The sequence below is a fragment of the Papio anubis genome, chromosome 1 (genome assembly GCF_008728515.1).
Source record: "Papio anubis isolate 15944 chromosome 1, Panubis1.0, whole genome shotgun sequence".
NCBI lineage: Eukaryota > Metazoa > Chordata > Mammalia > Primates > Cercopithecidae > Papio > Papio anubis.
The window spans coordinates 195,105,036-195,119,533 of record NC_044976.1 but is presented as its reverse complement, the minus strand read 5'-3'; the positions used below and the strand labels follow the sequence as shown (position 1 = coordinate 195,119,533).

At 45.4% G+C, this 14,498-nt stretch overlaps 1 protein-coding gene across 2 annotated transcripts in view; it reads left to right on the top strand.

Moving 5' to 3' along the window:
- The window catches only part of UCK2 (uridine-cytidine kinase 2), an 84,613-nt gene that overhangs the window by 55,079 nt on the left and 15,036 nt on the right, over window positions 1-14,498 (top strand). For both annotated transcript variants that reach the window (XM_003893493.3, XM_017952063.3), the window contains exons 2-4: window positions 8,176-8,335; window positions 9,201-9,297; window positions 14,136-14,278. In XM_003893493.3, coding sequence (XP_003893542.1) covers window positions 8,176-8,335; window positions 9,201-9,297; window positions 14,136-14,278 — 400 coding nt within the window. The remainder of the gene's footprint in view (window positions 1-8,175; window positions 8,336-9,200; window positions 9,298-14,135; window positions 14,279-14,498) is intronic.

Sequence of the window (14,498 nt, the reverse complement as noted above, 5' to 3'; positions counted from 1 at the left end):
TTTTCTCTATGGAGAGCTTGGTCTGTGGCACAAACAGGTGCTGAAAGGGGGAAGATACACCTCTGGGTAAATATCTGGAGGTAGGCAGGTGACAGAGTGCCCAGTGGTCTGGGGACACTGGTTCAGGCGAATGTTCATCACCCTACCCTTTAAAACTCACATGGAAATGGCTTGGCTGATAAGTTACTTGTTCCTGGGATAATTAAGGCAGCCTGATAGACCAGGACAAAGGATTTCCTCAGCTTTCCAGAGAATGTTTCTACCAAGAGCCATGTACTAAGGAGTGCTGGTTATGTGGGTGTTGACATCAGTATTAGTATCACTTCTGTTGAAAGTGACAGAAAACTTCTAAAACAGGGTGTAAAGATAGTCTACCTCATTCTTTCAGAATGTTTGTGCTGCTGTAACAAAATACCTGATACTGTGTAATTCATGAAGAACAGAAATTTATTTCTCACAATTCCGGAGGCTGGGAAGTCCAACATCAAGGTAGTGGCAGGGTTGGTGTCTGGTGAGGGCTGCTTTCTGCTTCCAAGGATGCACCTGGTTGCTGAATCCTCTGGAGGGGACTAATGCAGTGTCCTCACATGGCAGAAGAGCAGAAGAGAATGAATCCACTCCCTCAAGCCCTTTCATAAGGGGCCTCATCACCTCCTAAAGGCCCACCTTCTAGTACAATCACATCAGCAGTTAAGTTTCAGCATTTCAGCATGTGAATTTTGGGGGGGACACATTTAGACCTTAGCACTCACTCTTTTTTTTTTTTTTTTTTTTTGAGACGGAGTCTCGCTCTGTCACCAGGCTGGAGTGCAGTGGCGCGATCTCAGCTCACTGTAACCTCTGCCTCCCAGGTTCAAGCGCTCCTCCTGCCTCGGCCTCCCAAGTAGTTGGGACTACAGGCACATGCCACCACGCCCAGCTAATTTTTTGTATTTTTAGTAGAGATGGGGTTTCACTATGTTGGCCAGGATGGTCTCGATCTCTTGACCTCGTGATCCGCCTGTCTCGGCCTCTCAAAGTGCTGGGATTAGAGGTGTGAAGCACTCACTCTTAATGGCTCTCAGCTCTAATTGTTTGAATCTTGGGCTTTTATTTAGCTGCTCTCCAATCCTTAGCATGATAGCAATGCTGCAAGGTGGCTGCTTGAGCTTCAGCTATCAAGTCTTCATTTGAGTCAACAGGAAAGAATGTCAAAAAAGGCAACAGTTACATAGTCATGAGGAACTGCAAAGGAGGCTGAAAATGCATTTTGTGTGCCCAGCTAAAATTCAAGGACCGATGGCTCGAGCCCAGGAGTTTGAGATTGCAGTGAGCTAAGATCACACAACTTCAAAAAAGACTTCTGATAAATTTGGACATTTCTGTTTAACAGACATTTGGGAGACACACCCCCACCCCCCACCCCAGGTGCCTGAGAAGAAAAATTTAATCACACTCTTGGTCCTTATGCTCCAAAAGCTCTTCGGTTATTTGATTGACCCATGGCTGCTTTTTGGTACTGGAGAGAGAGCCTTATTAGTAATTTAGTGAGTTTCTAATTTAGATCCTGCATGTGATGGGGTGGGTGGGTGGTGGTGATTATATTGTAGCTAGGAGCTCCTAGTCAGCAATGCATGGGTTCTAGGGCCATCCATGACTTCAAGAATCGATGGCCTAGGGCAGCCCACTTGGGTCCCCTTACACGCTGTGGAAGCTTTGTTCTTTTGCTTTTCACAATAAATCTTTCTGCCGGGGTGGGGGGCGGGGGCGGGAAGGGGGGAAGAATAGATGGCCTTGCAGATATTCCGGGGAAGCATTTGAGTGACACCTCTCTATTGTGCCACTTAACCAGTTGAATTGGAAGTTGAGCCAGCAGGTTTGAACCTTGTTCTTAGTTTTAAACCAGGGCAAATTACTGGTGCTTTGGTTTTCTAATGCTTGTAAATTAGAGCTTCTGAGCCTTGTGGGGAGCAACCCCTACCCACAAAGGAGTGATGTAATGTCTGGGGGCCGCGATGGTTTCTTCCTTTGAGATGGATACCATATAAGCTAGTGGTGATTCTTACTTAATGATAGTGACAGGGAAAGCTACTGCCAAGAGTAATTGATGTGACCCACACATAGTCCCAGAGCCAAGGAGCTAGATGGGGTCTTCCTGCCTGAGGAAGCCAAGCTTCTGGCGTTCGGGCATTCTTCTCTGCTGTGATGTTTCCCGTCCTGGAAAGCAGGGAGGAAATGATTAATCAGTGTGCCTCACCTGGAGCTGATTGGCTGTGGTTGCTAAGTTTTCCTCCCTCTGAGCAGCCCTCCCTGTGATTCTGAAGCAGCTCATCCAGAGTGTTACAACAGACATCTTGATGGGATTCAAAAATGTTGGGCAGCATGGTTATCTGGTCTTCTTCTGTAAGGATGACTGTGAGATGTGCCAGCCCATTCCTGTAGGGACACACCCAGCCCGACGCCCTCCCGAGGGCTGCGCTGCTCTGAGCTGTCCAGGCTTGGGCTATGTCAGGTTCTGAGCACTGAAGTGTAGTGGAGGATATATGACAAAGAGGCGTCAGAGCTGATTGCCCTGCTTGTTTTCTTTTACTCACTCAGTGGTCTTGGAACTGGACAAGAGGATTTTATGGATTAGATCCTGGAAGACACACACTAGAACTAGCATAGCAAGATTGTGTCTAGGCTGTCATAGCCACCTCCGGAGTGAGAACAAGTTTAGAGAACTATCCTTTCTGTAGCAATACAGGAACCTGTGCTGGCTCAACAGCTGCCCTTTTGGAAACTGCCAGCTGAAGGGGCCTGTTGATAAGCTGTTGACTGCTACTGTGGCTTCCCAAATGGGAGGTCTCTGCTAAAGGAGTTCATTGTTCAGCATGTCTAGTGGACCCTGGCTCCTAACAGCTGGATTCTTTTGAACATAATAAACATTTCTAGAACAGGTTTTCTTGGTGGGCTTTTAGCTTCCTTTTAATAGGCACATCACTTGCCTGCCTTTAGTTCTAGAAGTTCAACATAAATGTTGACTTTAGTGATGCAGTGGGACAAAACAGTATTATATTTCTCATCAGTTCCCTCCCTGTCTCCCTTCCCCTGTCATTGTTTTCCAGAGTTAGAATACGTTTATGGAGAACATTGGGGTGGATGCCAAAGCGGCTTATGTTCTGAAATCGTGAAAAGAATTGTGCAGTTGGAGTTAGACCTGTGGTTTGAGACTCAGCTTTGGGACTGAGCAAATTATTTCATGGGATCAGTTTTCTAAGCTTCAATTTCCTCATTAGGAAAAAAGAAGACAAAGTAATATTTCGTTGTAATAGAATTAAATGAGATAATGTCTTCAGAATGCCATGTAAGTAAAGAAATTGTGAATCACCTGCACTGATTTCTTCCATAGGTTTTTTTTTCCTTTCTGAAAATACCTTGTATTGACCTTCGCCTAACTTTGTATTTGGACGACAGCCCACAGTCCTAGCAGACCTTTAACCCTCCTGACTCCAATTTCAGTAATGTGTTAGAAGTGGCAGGGACAGAATATATTCTGGATTCATTACACTAAATGTAGAGAGATTATACAAAACGAGGCTGAACTCACACTCCAATGGGCAGTGTCAGTTTGCTTGGGAGACAGCGCCATGCAGCTGCAGCCACTAAGTGTCTAGGCACTGGAGACGGACTGCTGGAGTGGGAATCCTGGCTCCATTCGACCTCTCTTTGCCTCCATGTTTGCCATCGGTGGTGTGAGTGTGATAATAATTCCCATCACATAAGCTTGTGGTATGCAAATGAGATCATTTTGAAGTACTGAGCCTAGTACCCAGCATATAGAAAGAAATGGGGCTTTTATTATAGTAATACTAATTTTTAATTGTGGTAAAATACACATAACATAAAATTTACCATCGTAACCATCTTTACGTGTACATCTCGGTGGTATTGAGTATATTCACATTATTGGATGGCCAAATTCCAGAACCCTTTTATCGTATAAAACAGAATAAAGCAAACTCTATCCATTCAACAACTCTTCATTTTCCCTTCCCCTCGGCCCCTGGCAACCACCATTTAACTTTCTGTTTCTATGAATTTGACTACTTTACATAGTGGAATCGTATGGTATTTGTCTTTTTGTGACTGTTAGTATAATGATTAAGTCTTAGCCCACTGTAACAGTTGTACCCTTTCATGTTTTAGATTTCTGTAGGCTCAGGATTGCCTGCCTTCTCAAACCCTGGTTATTGGTGGATTATTTCTCTTTCTTTTCTTTTTTCTCTCTTATTTTTTAGAGATAGTCTTGCTTTGTTGCCCAGGCTGAAGTGCAGTGGCATGATCATAGCTCACTGCAGCCTTGATCTCCTGGGCTCAAGCAGTCCTTCTGCTTTAGCCTGCCACACGTAGCTGGGACCACAGGCACAAACATCATGCCTAGATAATTTTTGAATTTTTGTAGAGGTGGGGTCTCACAGTGTTGCCCACCCTGGGCTTGAACTCCTGGGCTCAAGTGATCCTCCTGCCCTAGCCTCTCAAATCACTGGGATTATAGGTGCACGCCACTGTGCCCAGCTAAATTACTCTTAAGGAACAAGATGACACTTCAGAGCTCAATTTCATCCTTTTGAAGAGAGGGGCAGGATTAGGCAAGAGGAGAACACAGAAATGATAGTGAAAGAGATACAGAGGTGAGCATTAAGTAAGCAAAAGAGCATTTATTCAGGGCAGAGTAGAGTCTCTTTGTGGGATTCCTTCTTCCCTCTCTGCCTTCTTCCCTACCAGGTAAAAATTCAAACCTACACATAATAGAGAGGATGATATAACCAAACCCTAGGGACCTGTCAGCCAGATTCAACAGTTATCCAGATTTTTTAGGGCCCATTTGTAACATGGCCCAGGTGGAAGAAAATGCCTGAAAAATCTAGATTAACCTAGGGCAGGTGTTTCTTTGCTTATTTGTGCAATTTTATTTATGTCCTTCCTGATAAAGGGCTTCTTTTGCCTTGAGACTTCTTACCATCTAAGGTTGAGGTAAAGAGCCAGGACTCTATGAAACCAAGTTACTTTAACTTGGTTTCCTCATCCATGCAGGAGAGCACATGTGGCTTCTAAGGGTGGTCATAATGGAGTGTTTGGCGCAGGGCCTGCTGCCTAGTAAGTAATCATTTATACTGTCAGCAATGGTGGTGTGTTTGTAGAAGGGAAGGGTCACCAGCCAGGTCCTCGAAAACACGGGACTGAGACATGCAGCTGGGGGTCAACACAGTTATACTGTATCATTGATGAAGGATTGGGATGAACGCTGATTTTCTAGAATTGCACCTACTGTATGTTCATTATCCCATTTTACTGGCCATTGTACAGGTTCTGTCCTCAATTGTGCTGGGTTAAGGGAAACAGTTGTTTATCTGCAAAATTAGGTAGTGTAACTTTTTAATATGCTTTTTTGATGGTGATGGGATTGCCATTTACATTAAAAACATTTTATGGGTTTTAAGTATAAATAAAAATACCACAATTTGAATAACTAGATAATATATATTTGGCTTCATGGATCACTTTGTTGTTTTTGTTCTTTGGAATTCTAGGAGGAATTCTGTCTACTAATAAAGGCTGTAGACTTTACCCTCCTACAACCTTAGGACGTAAGAAACGTCCTAAGATAGATGCCTGGGAGGAAAAGGAAATTGAGGGCCTACAGATGTTTAAAAACTTATAGTTTATAATTGCATAGAGCCTTTGATTTCTCCACCCCCCCCCCACCCCCCCGTCCCCATCCATCTGTAGTACCCAGAGAGCCTTTGGTTTTGTTGTAACATTTTCACTTTTGAATCTAGTTTATCATATGAATCTGTTTTCTGTGACATTTTGGGGCATGGGAGGATCTGCGTTCCCAAAGTCCAGAGTAGTTTTAAATGTTTTTCTGCGTCAATATGCAAAAGTATCATGAAGGCAAAATAAATTGAAAAGAATTGAGTCAAAATATTATTGTTCCTCCAAAGATCCTTACTTAGTCGTGTGTCACAACTTGTATAACAGGACGTATTTTGCAAACCTGTTTAGTTTGCACTGACTTGTGCAACAGGAATGGCCAGTTTTCCTTATGCCCAGGGCAGTCAAACACAACTTTATAAGAATTGTAACTTTAAAAGATTTCATGTTTTTTTTTGTGTGTGTGTGTTGTTGTTAAAATCAGTTGGTGAAATAAATTCAATAGTAAAACTTCTAAGATTGAGTCATTAAGCCTCTAAATATGCTGGGTTTTTTTTCTGTTCTATTCTGTTCTTTTCTTTCTTTCTTTTTCTTTTTTTTTTTTGGATGCAGTCTCACTCTGTTGCCCAGGCTGGAGTACATGGCACGATCTCAGCTGACTGCAACTTCCGTGTGTTGGGTTCAGGCGATTTTCCTGGCTCAGCCTCCCGAGTAGCTGGGACTACAGGCATGTGCCACCATGCCCGGCTAATTTTTGTATTTTTAGTAGAGGCAGGGTTTGACCATGTTGGCCAGGCTAGTCTCAAACTCCTGACTTCAGGTGATCCACCCACCTTGGCCTCTTAAACTGTGGGATTATAGGCATGAGCCCCACCGTGCCTAGCCTAAATATGCTGTTTTTCATCTCTATTATCCGGTCAACCAGTTTCTTTCCTCCTTTTTTGGAGACAGGGTCTCACTGTGTTGCCCAGGCTGGTCTCAAATTCCTGACCTCAAGCAATCCACCCCCCTCAGCCTCCCAAAGTTTTGGGATTACAGGCATGAGCCACCGTGCCTGGCAGGTCAACTAGTTTAATTAGAAGACTTGGGTTATGTCTTCTTCAGCTTATGTAATATAGACATTTTTATTTTTAAATTAACCTTTATATGAAATGAAAAAAGAAATCAGTTATTTGATAAATACAATCCTTCACTGCCTCATTCTGTTGAATGCACTTGTTTCATAATTTTCCTTTTATGAAGAGCATATGTTATCGAAGGGAAAAAAGGGGCAGATACATATATTACTATGTTTTTTCTTTTTTTTTCTTTTAATTTTAGGATACATGTATTACTAACAACACACACAAAGCATGTAGGTTTGAGTTCATTTGGAATTGTCTTCTCCACTCTTGGTTGGGATACCCCTAAGTTGTTTTAGATGTTGGTGGTGTTTGTGTTCTTTGTCACCCTGTCTATGGTGGCACACATTTGTGAAAAGACCACCTGGTTTACTGTAGGTGTGGAGAAGTCCATGGCTGTGCACTGGAGCAAAAGTAACCAACAGAAGTAGGATTAACGCTGTGAGCATAGCCTCCCGCTAACTAGCTGAGCTTTCTGGTCGTGGTTTTTGGTTCCATTGATACAAAGAGATGTGCAGGGGCTGAGTGGCGTTCCATGCGTGTGCGGTCACCTTGTGATTCCAAGACCCTGTGGCCCCTCAGCACATCCTCACCATGCCCTCATTCTGCTTTCTGCTGCTGCTGCCTTTTTTGTCTGTCTATACCAGGGCGCAAGCAGGCAGGATCAGTTAGCCCTACCTTTATCAGTGGCTTTCGGAAAGGATCATCTGGAGGAGGAGGTGGTGTGTGCTACCCTCCTTCCCCCACCATCACTGCAAGTACCTGAGAGTAGTAAGTTGTGTTAAGGAAAGGGAGGAAGGGACTTTTGGGGATCCTAAGACTTCTCTGTCACAGGCGCGTCAGGTGGACTCTTCTCTATTAGCCTTTTCTTTTTTTTTTTTTAATTTAACTTTTAAGTTCAGGGGTTTGTTATATAGGTAAACTTGTGTCATGGGGGTTTGTTGTACAGATTATTTCATCACCCAGGTATTAAGCCTAGTACCCATTAGTTATTTTTTCTTATCCTCTGCCACCTCCCACCCTCCACCTCCAGCAGGCCCCAGTGTGTATTGTTCCCCTCCCTGTGTCCATGTATTCTCATCATTTAGCTCCCACTTATAAGTGAGAACATGTGGTATTTGGTTTTCTCTTCCTGCGTTAGTTTGCTAAGGATAGTGTTCTCTAGCTCCATCCATGTTCCCGCATAATACACGATCTCGTTCTTTTTATGGCTGCATCCCTTAGCCCTTTAACTCATCATGCGTGACAGCTGCCTTTGAATTCTTCCTTCCAGAGCCCCTTCTTGTAAGGTGTGCGTCAACTTGGTTACTCCGGGGACTTCCTCTGTACCACACATGCCCTTTCTCTTATTCCTGGGTGCTCTCTTCTCTCCTCACAGTCTTCCGTGTGTGCTAAGATCGTGCAGCTCCTGGGGCAGAATGAGGTGGACTATCGCCAGAAGCAGGTGGTCATCCTGAGCCAGGATAGCTTCTACCGTGTTCTCACCTCGGAACAGAAGGCCAAAGCCCTGAAGGGCCAGTTCAACTTTGACCACCCGGGTGAGTCGGGGTGTTAAAGGGGGTATGCATGTGTATTGGTGTAGGGGGGAATATTTTTATTATGCTCATCAGGAAGTTGGTTAACCTCTCAGAATCTTGTTTCTATCTAGAACATAGGGACTTGATAAACTACCTTGCAGTGTTATTGTGGGGCTTATGTGAAAGAAGGAATTTTCAGATGCTTCATGTAGTGCTTGGCTCATTAAATACTGATTGAATCTGTATCTGAACAAAGGAGATTTTGTATGAGCCTGGGACTCAAGATGGGCCAGACGTGGGGCCGAACGTACAGAGCTGGTCCTTCTACTGCCTCTGTTCTGAGGCAGCCCTCGTCAGACCCTCCTCCCCACGTGGACATGTGTGTTCAACCCGCTCTGTGGCAGAGAGGGAGGTGGAGGGACAGGGTGGCTGCCAGAATGGTTTTTGCCCTGCAGCCCTAGATCAGCACACTGCTCCTTTAGCTGGCTTGGGTTTCTTAAAATTGTTAGAAGCAAACCGTGGCATGGTGCCTATTGTGCGCACTCCCCCAGTCATGGGTGTGCTTTCCAGGTTAGTTTAGCATGTGCCAATCCTAGGATGATAACAGCTAAACTTGGAGAGGGGAAAGACCTGTCTGAAGTCAGGGATGGAATGTCAAAGGAGAAAAAAAAGAAATCTGTTTGTCAGAACTCATTTATACACCCTATTTTGAGATACAGGGAGCTTCCATTCTGCTTTGGGTAAAAATCCAGCTTTTTAGGGAGCAGTATGATTACCTTTAAAGTATGATGTGCCCATATACATGTTTATGAGGATGTCCTGTGTATGATTATAGGAGATACTATTTTAAAATTAAGAAACATTTTAACAATTTGATATTTTTCAGATGCCTTTGACAATGAACTCATTCTCAAAACACTCAAAGAAATCACTGAAGGGAAAACAGTCCAGATCCCCGTGTATGACTTCGTCTCCCATTCCCGGTAAGTGAGCTGTTCTGGGCCAGGGATGACACCCGCTGCTCCCCAGAGCATCCCTGGTCTGCACTGAGACCTCCTTCCTTACCTCCTGCACTTCAGACCTCTGTCCTACCCCTGCCTAATGCCATTCCAGCCGGTCAGTGGAGTGAGTGGTGGCAGCAGTGTATGCTGTGGGATTGCAGAGGTTGGGGAGTTCATCTGGGCGCTTCCTGGAACAGTCCTGTTGTCACGATTCCTTAACTCCGAAGGATGGGATCGTGATTTGAGCTTGAGGGACTGCATGTGCGTTCTGATCCACATTCCAGTGCTGTTGTTCCTGGAACAAGATGTAAGGGGAGGGGTAGAGGAAGGGCAAGAAGAAGAACAAAGAAAACTGTTCTTTCTGCTGTCCTGGTTTACTTGGGATTGGACAATGTGGAGAGGCACGAGTTCACCAGACTGTGATCTCAGAATTAACCAAGCCCTCCAGAAAGCTGCTCAGTGGAATCAAAGCAGTCCTTTCCAGTGAAACCTCAATTTTAGTGCTCCTGATTAGGAATAGAGGAGCGGCCACACTTCCACCTCATCCTCCTTCCCTCTGAGTGGTGGGAATGGGCTTCTAGAGGATTGCACTCCTGCTGGCCAGACCCCAAGCTCCTTCAGAGCTGCACAGAGCGTCTCAGACCTCAATGTAGAATACACACATCTTCCCGTGAGTCTGAACTAGAGAGCGTAGTGAAGATTTGGTTGCAGGAGGAAGATGAGAAAGAGAGAGAGAATGAGCATGCATGTGTGTGCATTGAGGTGTAGAGGGGGCTGTTTTGGTGCTTACCTCCATGCCTCACCAGAATCTTCTGAAACACTTCCTTCTATGGGCCAGGTTCTTCTGTGTAGGAGAGAGAAGAGTAAAAGATCAGGATACCATCCTCACGCTTCCCATGTCAGTCTGTTTTCCTAACCCAACCACTGCAGATAATGGAGGAATGAATGAAGGCATTTAGTATAGGATTTGGAGCTTACATGCACATTGGGGCTGGAAGACTGAAGACCTGGAAGTTTGTAGCCAGAGAATCAGACAAAATAGTCCCCACTGACTCTAGCCTGAGGCACTGGAGCAGAAGCTGGGGTTCATGGAAAAGTCCAAGAAACCCCCATGTCTGGGTTTGCAGCCTCAATCTAGGAGCTTGTGGACTGTTTGCAAAGTTTCCCTGTCTCATTATTACCATCTCCTGAATATCGTGGATTTTGCTTCACTCTCACCTTCTAAGTCTCTTGTTGGCGCAGTAACCCGGAAGCCTGTGGGGAAAGGGATTCTGAGAATTGTAGTTCTCCCTTAGGGGGAAGTGCTGGTGGTGTCAAGAGACATTCCAGCCCACCACTTCCCAGGTGAAGAGTTAAAATGCAGCATGATGGCTAAGGCAAGGGCCTGCAGAAGAGTGTAAAGGAGGGAGGAAGAGCAGGGGATTCAGAGCAGGTTGTATGGAGGAAGTGATATTTAAGCTTTAGATAGGAAAGGATAAGAAGTTGTTTGGGAAAAGGATTTCCAAGGTGCTGGGCATTTCAGAGCTGGGCACAGATCAGTTTGGTCAGGGCCCGGCAGAGGAGAGGTTTGGAGGAATGGGAGTGGGTGTGTGGGAAGGCAGGCAGGCCTCAGGTCATGAAAGGCCATAGGCGGCAGGGCCAGGAGCACAAACATTTTGTCAGTAGGGAGCTACAGACGGCTCTACTGTGGTAGTGGAAAGGTCATTGTGGTGGCAGGAGGAGAGAGTATCTGCAATGCCGTTTGTGAAGACGCCTTTGGAACAGCCCCAGTGAGAGACTAATAAGGGCCTGAAAGAAGGCAGTGGAACTGAGCGTGGTTGACAGAAGCCAGGGCCTGACCAGTGCAGTCTAGGAGTGGAGGAGAGAAGTTGAAGACCTCGTGCAGCATGAGTTCCATCAAATTCATAGGCCAACAAGAGAAAATCCTGGTAGAATTCCCAGTGCAGACATATTTCACGTTTCCTCCTGATTTATCTCATACCTTATATTTTAAAACCTTGTTCTTTAGTGGCTTAAAGCTCATGTCTTAGAAACTTTCACTGATCACACTAGACCCATAGCCACCCCCTTCCCACCTCCCTGCAAATCTTAAGGGCCACTTAATTGGACATCGAGCCATTCAGGGTTAACTGATTCCATCCCACCCATGGACATTTGGTACAAATAAAAATTTGCTGGGCTAAAATGAAGAAGATGCTTACTTGTTGCCATTACACTTCTCTGAGCATCCTTTTCCCCATAAGCCAAATGAGATGGTTAGACTGGGTTATCTCACATGATCTAATCGGCTAGTTTCTTTTTGGGACTTCCCATCCAGACCCTAAATTCCTAAGTGGTATATTAAGCCAGGTATGACTCCTTGCACATTCTGGTCTAGTAGTTGCTCAATAAATTTGTTGTTGTTTTTTAAAAACTCTGAGCTGTTGTGACAGTTTTTAGACCTGCATGTGGACTTGGGAAATGATTAATTCTAACTTTCTTAAGGCACCAGCAACAAATTAGGCAGTTCATTTTCTCCTTCTGAAGGAAACCCACTTTTCCTTTTTAGTATTTATCAATTAGGCATCCTAAAATGCTGTCAATATCTAGTGTCAGTACAGATTGAACATCCCTAATCTAAAAATCCAAAATGTGAAATGCTCCAAAATCTGAAACTTTCTGAGTGCCCATGTGATGTTCAAAGGAAATGCTCGTTGGAGCATTTCAGAGTTTGGATTTTCATATTAGGGATGCTCATTGTAGATCCTTTCTCCCCCTGCCATATTAGGGATGCCGTAAATATAATGCAAATATTCCAAAATCTGAAAAAAATTCAAAAATCCTAAACACCTAAGCATTTCATATAAGGGATACTCAACCTGTATATGTAAACTTAGTGCAGCCATTGTGTTCTCTGTTAGTGTGTTCAAGTGGAATCTCGCATGTACGTTCACTTCATTTTTAGACAGAGTGCTCCCATCCTCTCCTTGGTGTAGGGCAGTTGCCTAGAGAGCGGCTCACTATTTACCCATTGGTCCTGTTTTCTGAACTCTTCTAGGTTGTCTTCTTATCCGCAATGGGCACACCATTTTCTGGCGGCTGACATTCCTCTAGACTGGTGCTTCTTCACCATGGCCGCATGTTAGAAATATCTTGGGAGCTTCTAAATAGCATTGAAGTTCTAGCTCCACTTCAGACTTGTGAAATCAGAGCTCCTGGGGGGTAGGATCCAGGTAGGGATATTTTTATAAGCTTCCCAGATGGTTCTGATATGCATCTCAGATACACCACAATTCTAGGGCATTTCCTAATCCTAGTCCTTTTCTCCCGTCTTCCCTGCGCTGTTCTGCCACTTGCTAGCCACCCCAACAGTGCCTGCCTTAAAACTCATACACAAGCCCGGTAGTCCAAGCTAAGAAGGCATCAGGGAGTGTTTGTGGGAAGGAGTTCCAACGGCACCCTCTTGAGCTGGCTGTTGATAACTGACCTCCTTATGCTCGCCCAGATGGAACTACTGTTTTAAGAGACTTTGTTTTATTTGGTTTGCCAGTGTGCTAGTCAGGGTGACGGAAAAGCTTGCAATGATGATTATTACTCTATTTTCTGTGAATTTTGAGCAAGAGGCAGTTGGTGACTTGCAAGGTGGGCATAGGACAGAATCAAAAGACAAAATACAGTGAAAGCTGCAGCAAGGCAGAGCTGAGCACAAGCAGGGCCATCTGTGAAAGCCCATCACCTAACCGTTTAGCAGTGTTTCACCCTTCTTGCTTTTTGAAAAGTCGTGTTGGCTGGGCTTGGTAGCTCATGCCTGTAATCCTAGCACTTTGGGAGGCTGAGGTGGGTGAGCTGCATGAGTCCAGGAGTTAGAGACCAGCCTGGGCAACATGGTGAAACCCCGTTTCTACTAAAAATACAAAAATTAGCCTGACGTGGTGGTGTGCATCTGTACTCCTAGACACTTAGGGGGCTGAGGCGGGAGGATCGCCTGAGCCTGGGAAGTTGAGGCTGCAGTGAGTCCAAGATTGTGCCACTCTCACTCCAGCCTCCTGGATGACAAAGTGAGACCCTGTCTCCAAAAACAAAAAACAGAAAGAAAAGTCATGTTTACAATTAGTGCCTGCCCTAGGCTTCCCAACCATGTGGGTTAGGTGGATGAAGTCATGCGTATTTCTGCTTTATTGATAAGGAAGAGCAGCTCTAGGGAGCTCAGGATTGACCTGTGGCCACTGCATTGGCTTGGTGTAGAGCCAGACCAGACAGACCTCGGGATTCTGTATTTCCTCACAAATGCTTTCTCGTCTGTATCCTCTTTCCCAAAACTTTTCTTTATTTTCCCTCCTTCCCTTCCCCTCCCCTTCTGTCCTTTCCTCCCTCCTTTTCAGCTGCCTCAGGACTGGCGGGGAGGAGGTGGGGTTGTTGAGAGAAAACTGTAAGTTTCTGTTTTTAAAGTTCAGAGTGTTAGGTTCCATAAATGCCAGGCATGAGAGCATTCTGGAGACGCCTTCAGAGAAAAAAAGAAATCACATCTGTTTTTGTCTGCCTTTATTCTTCATTCAACAGCAGGTTTTTTTGATTCCAAGGAGAAGGATGTCTGCCCTGTATTTCTGTTCCATGGTGAAAGCTCAGAAGAAGTAGTCAAAGGAGACCTTTGTCCCAGCCGTGATCACCCTTGGCTCTTTGGTGGTGGTGTAAGGCTGTATTAGCTGAGTCTTTAGCTCCTGCTTGAAGTCTGTGGGGGCAAGGAACTCAGAACCCAGCCCAGCCAGATGTTCTGGCCCTTGTTCTCTGTCCCTTGCTAGCCCCTGCCTGGCTTGGTCCATTATCTGCTCTGTGCTTTACAGGAAGGAGGAGACAGTTACTGTCTATCCCGCAGACGTGGTGCTCTTTGAAGGGATCCTGGCCTTCTACTCCCAGGAGGTACGAGACCTGTTCCAGATGAAGCTTTTTGTGGATACAGATGCGGACACCCGGCTCTCCCGCAGAGGTGCGTTCTAAAAGCCCCAGGTGGCCCTGTTGGTGGCCACCTCGAGGGCAGAGGACCTGGGAGCCTATGACAGGACCCCACGCGCCCCCCTCCCCCGAGTCTGAGGCCCATGCCTTCCCTGAGGCAGCTGTGTGTCGCATGGTCCAGCGGCTGCGTCAATCCAGCCCCAGGATATCCTGCTGCCCAGACACTTGGTGCCATTTGAGAAGGGATTAGTCAC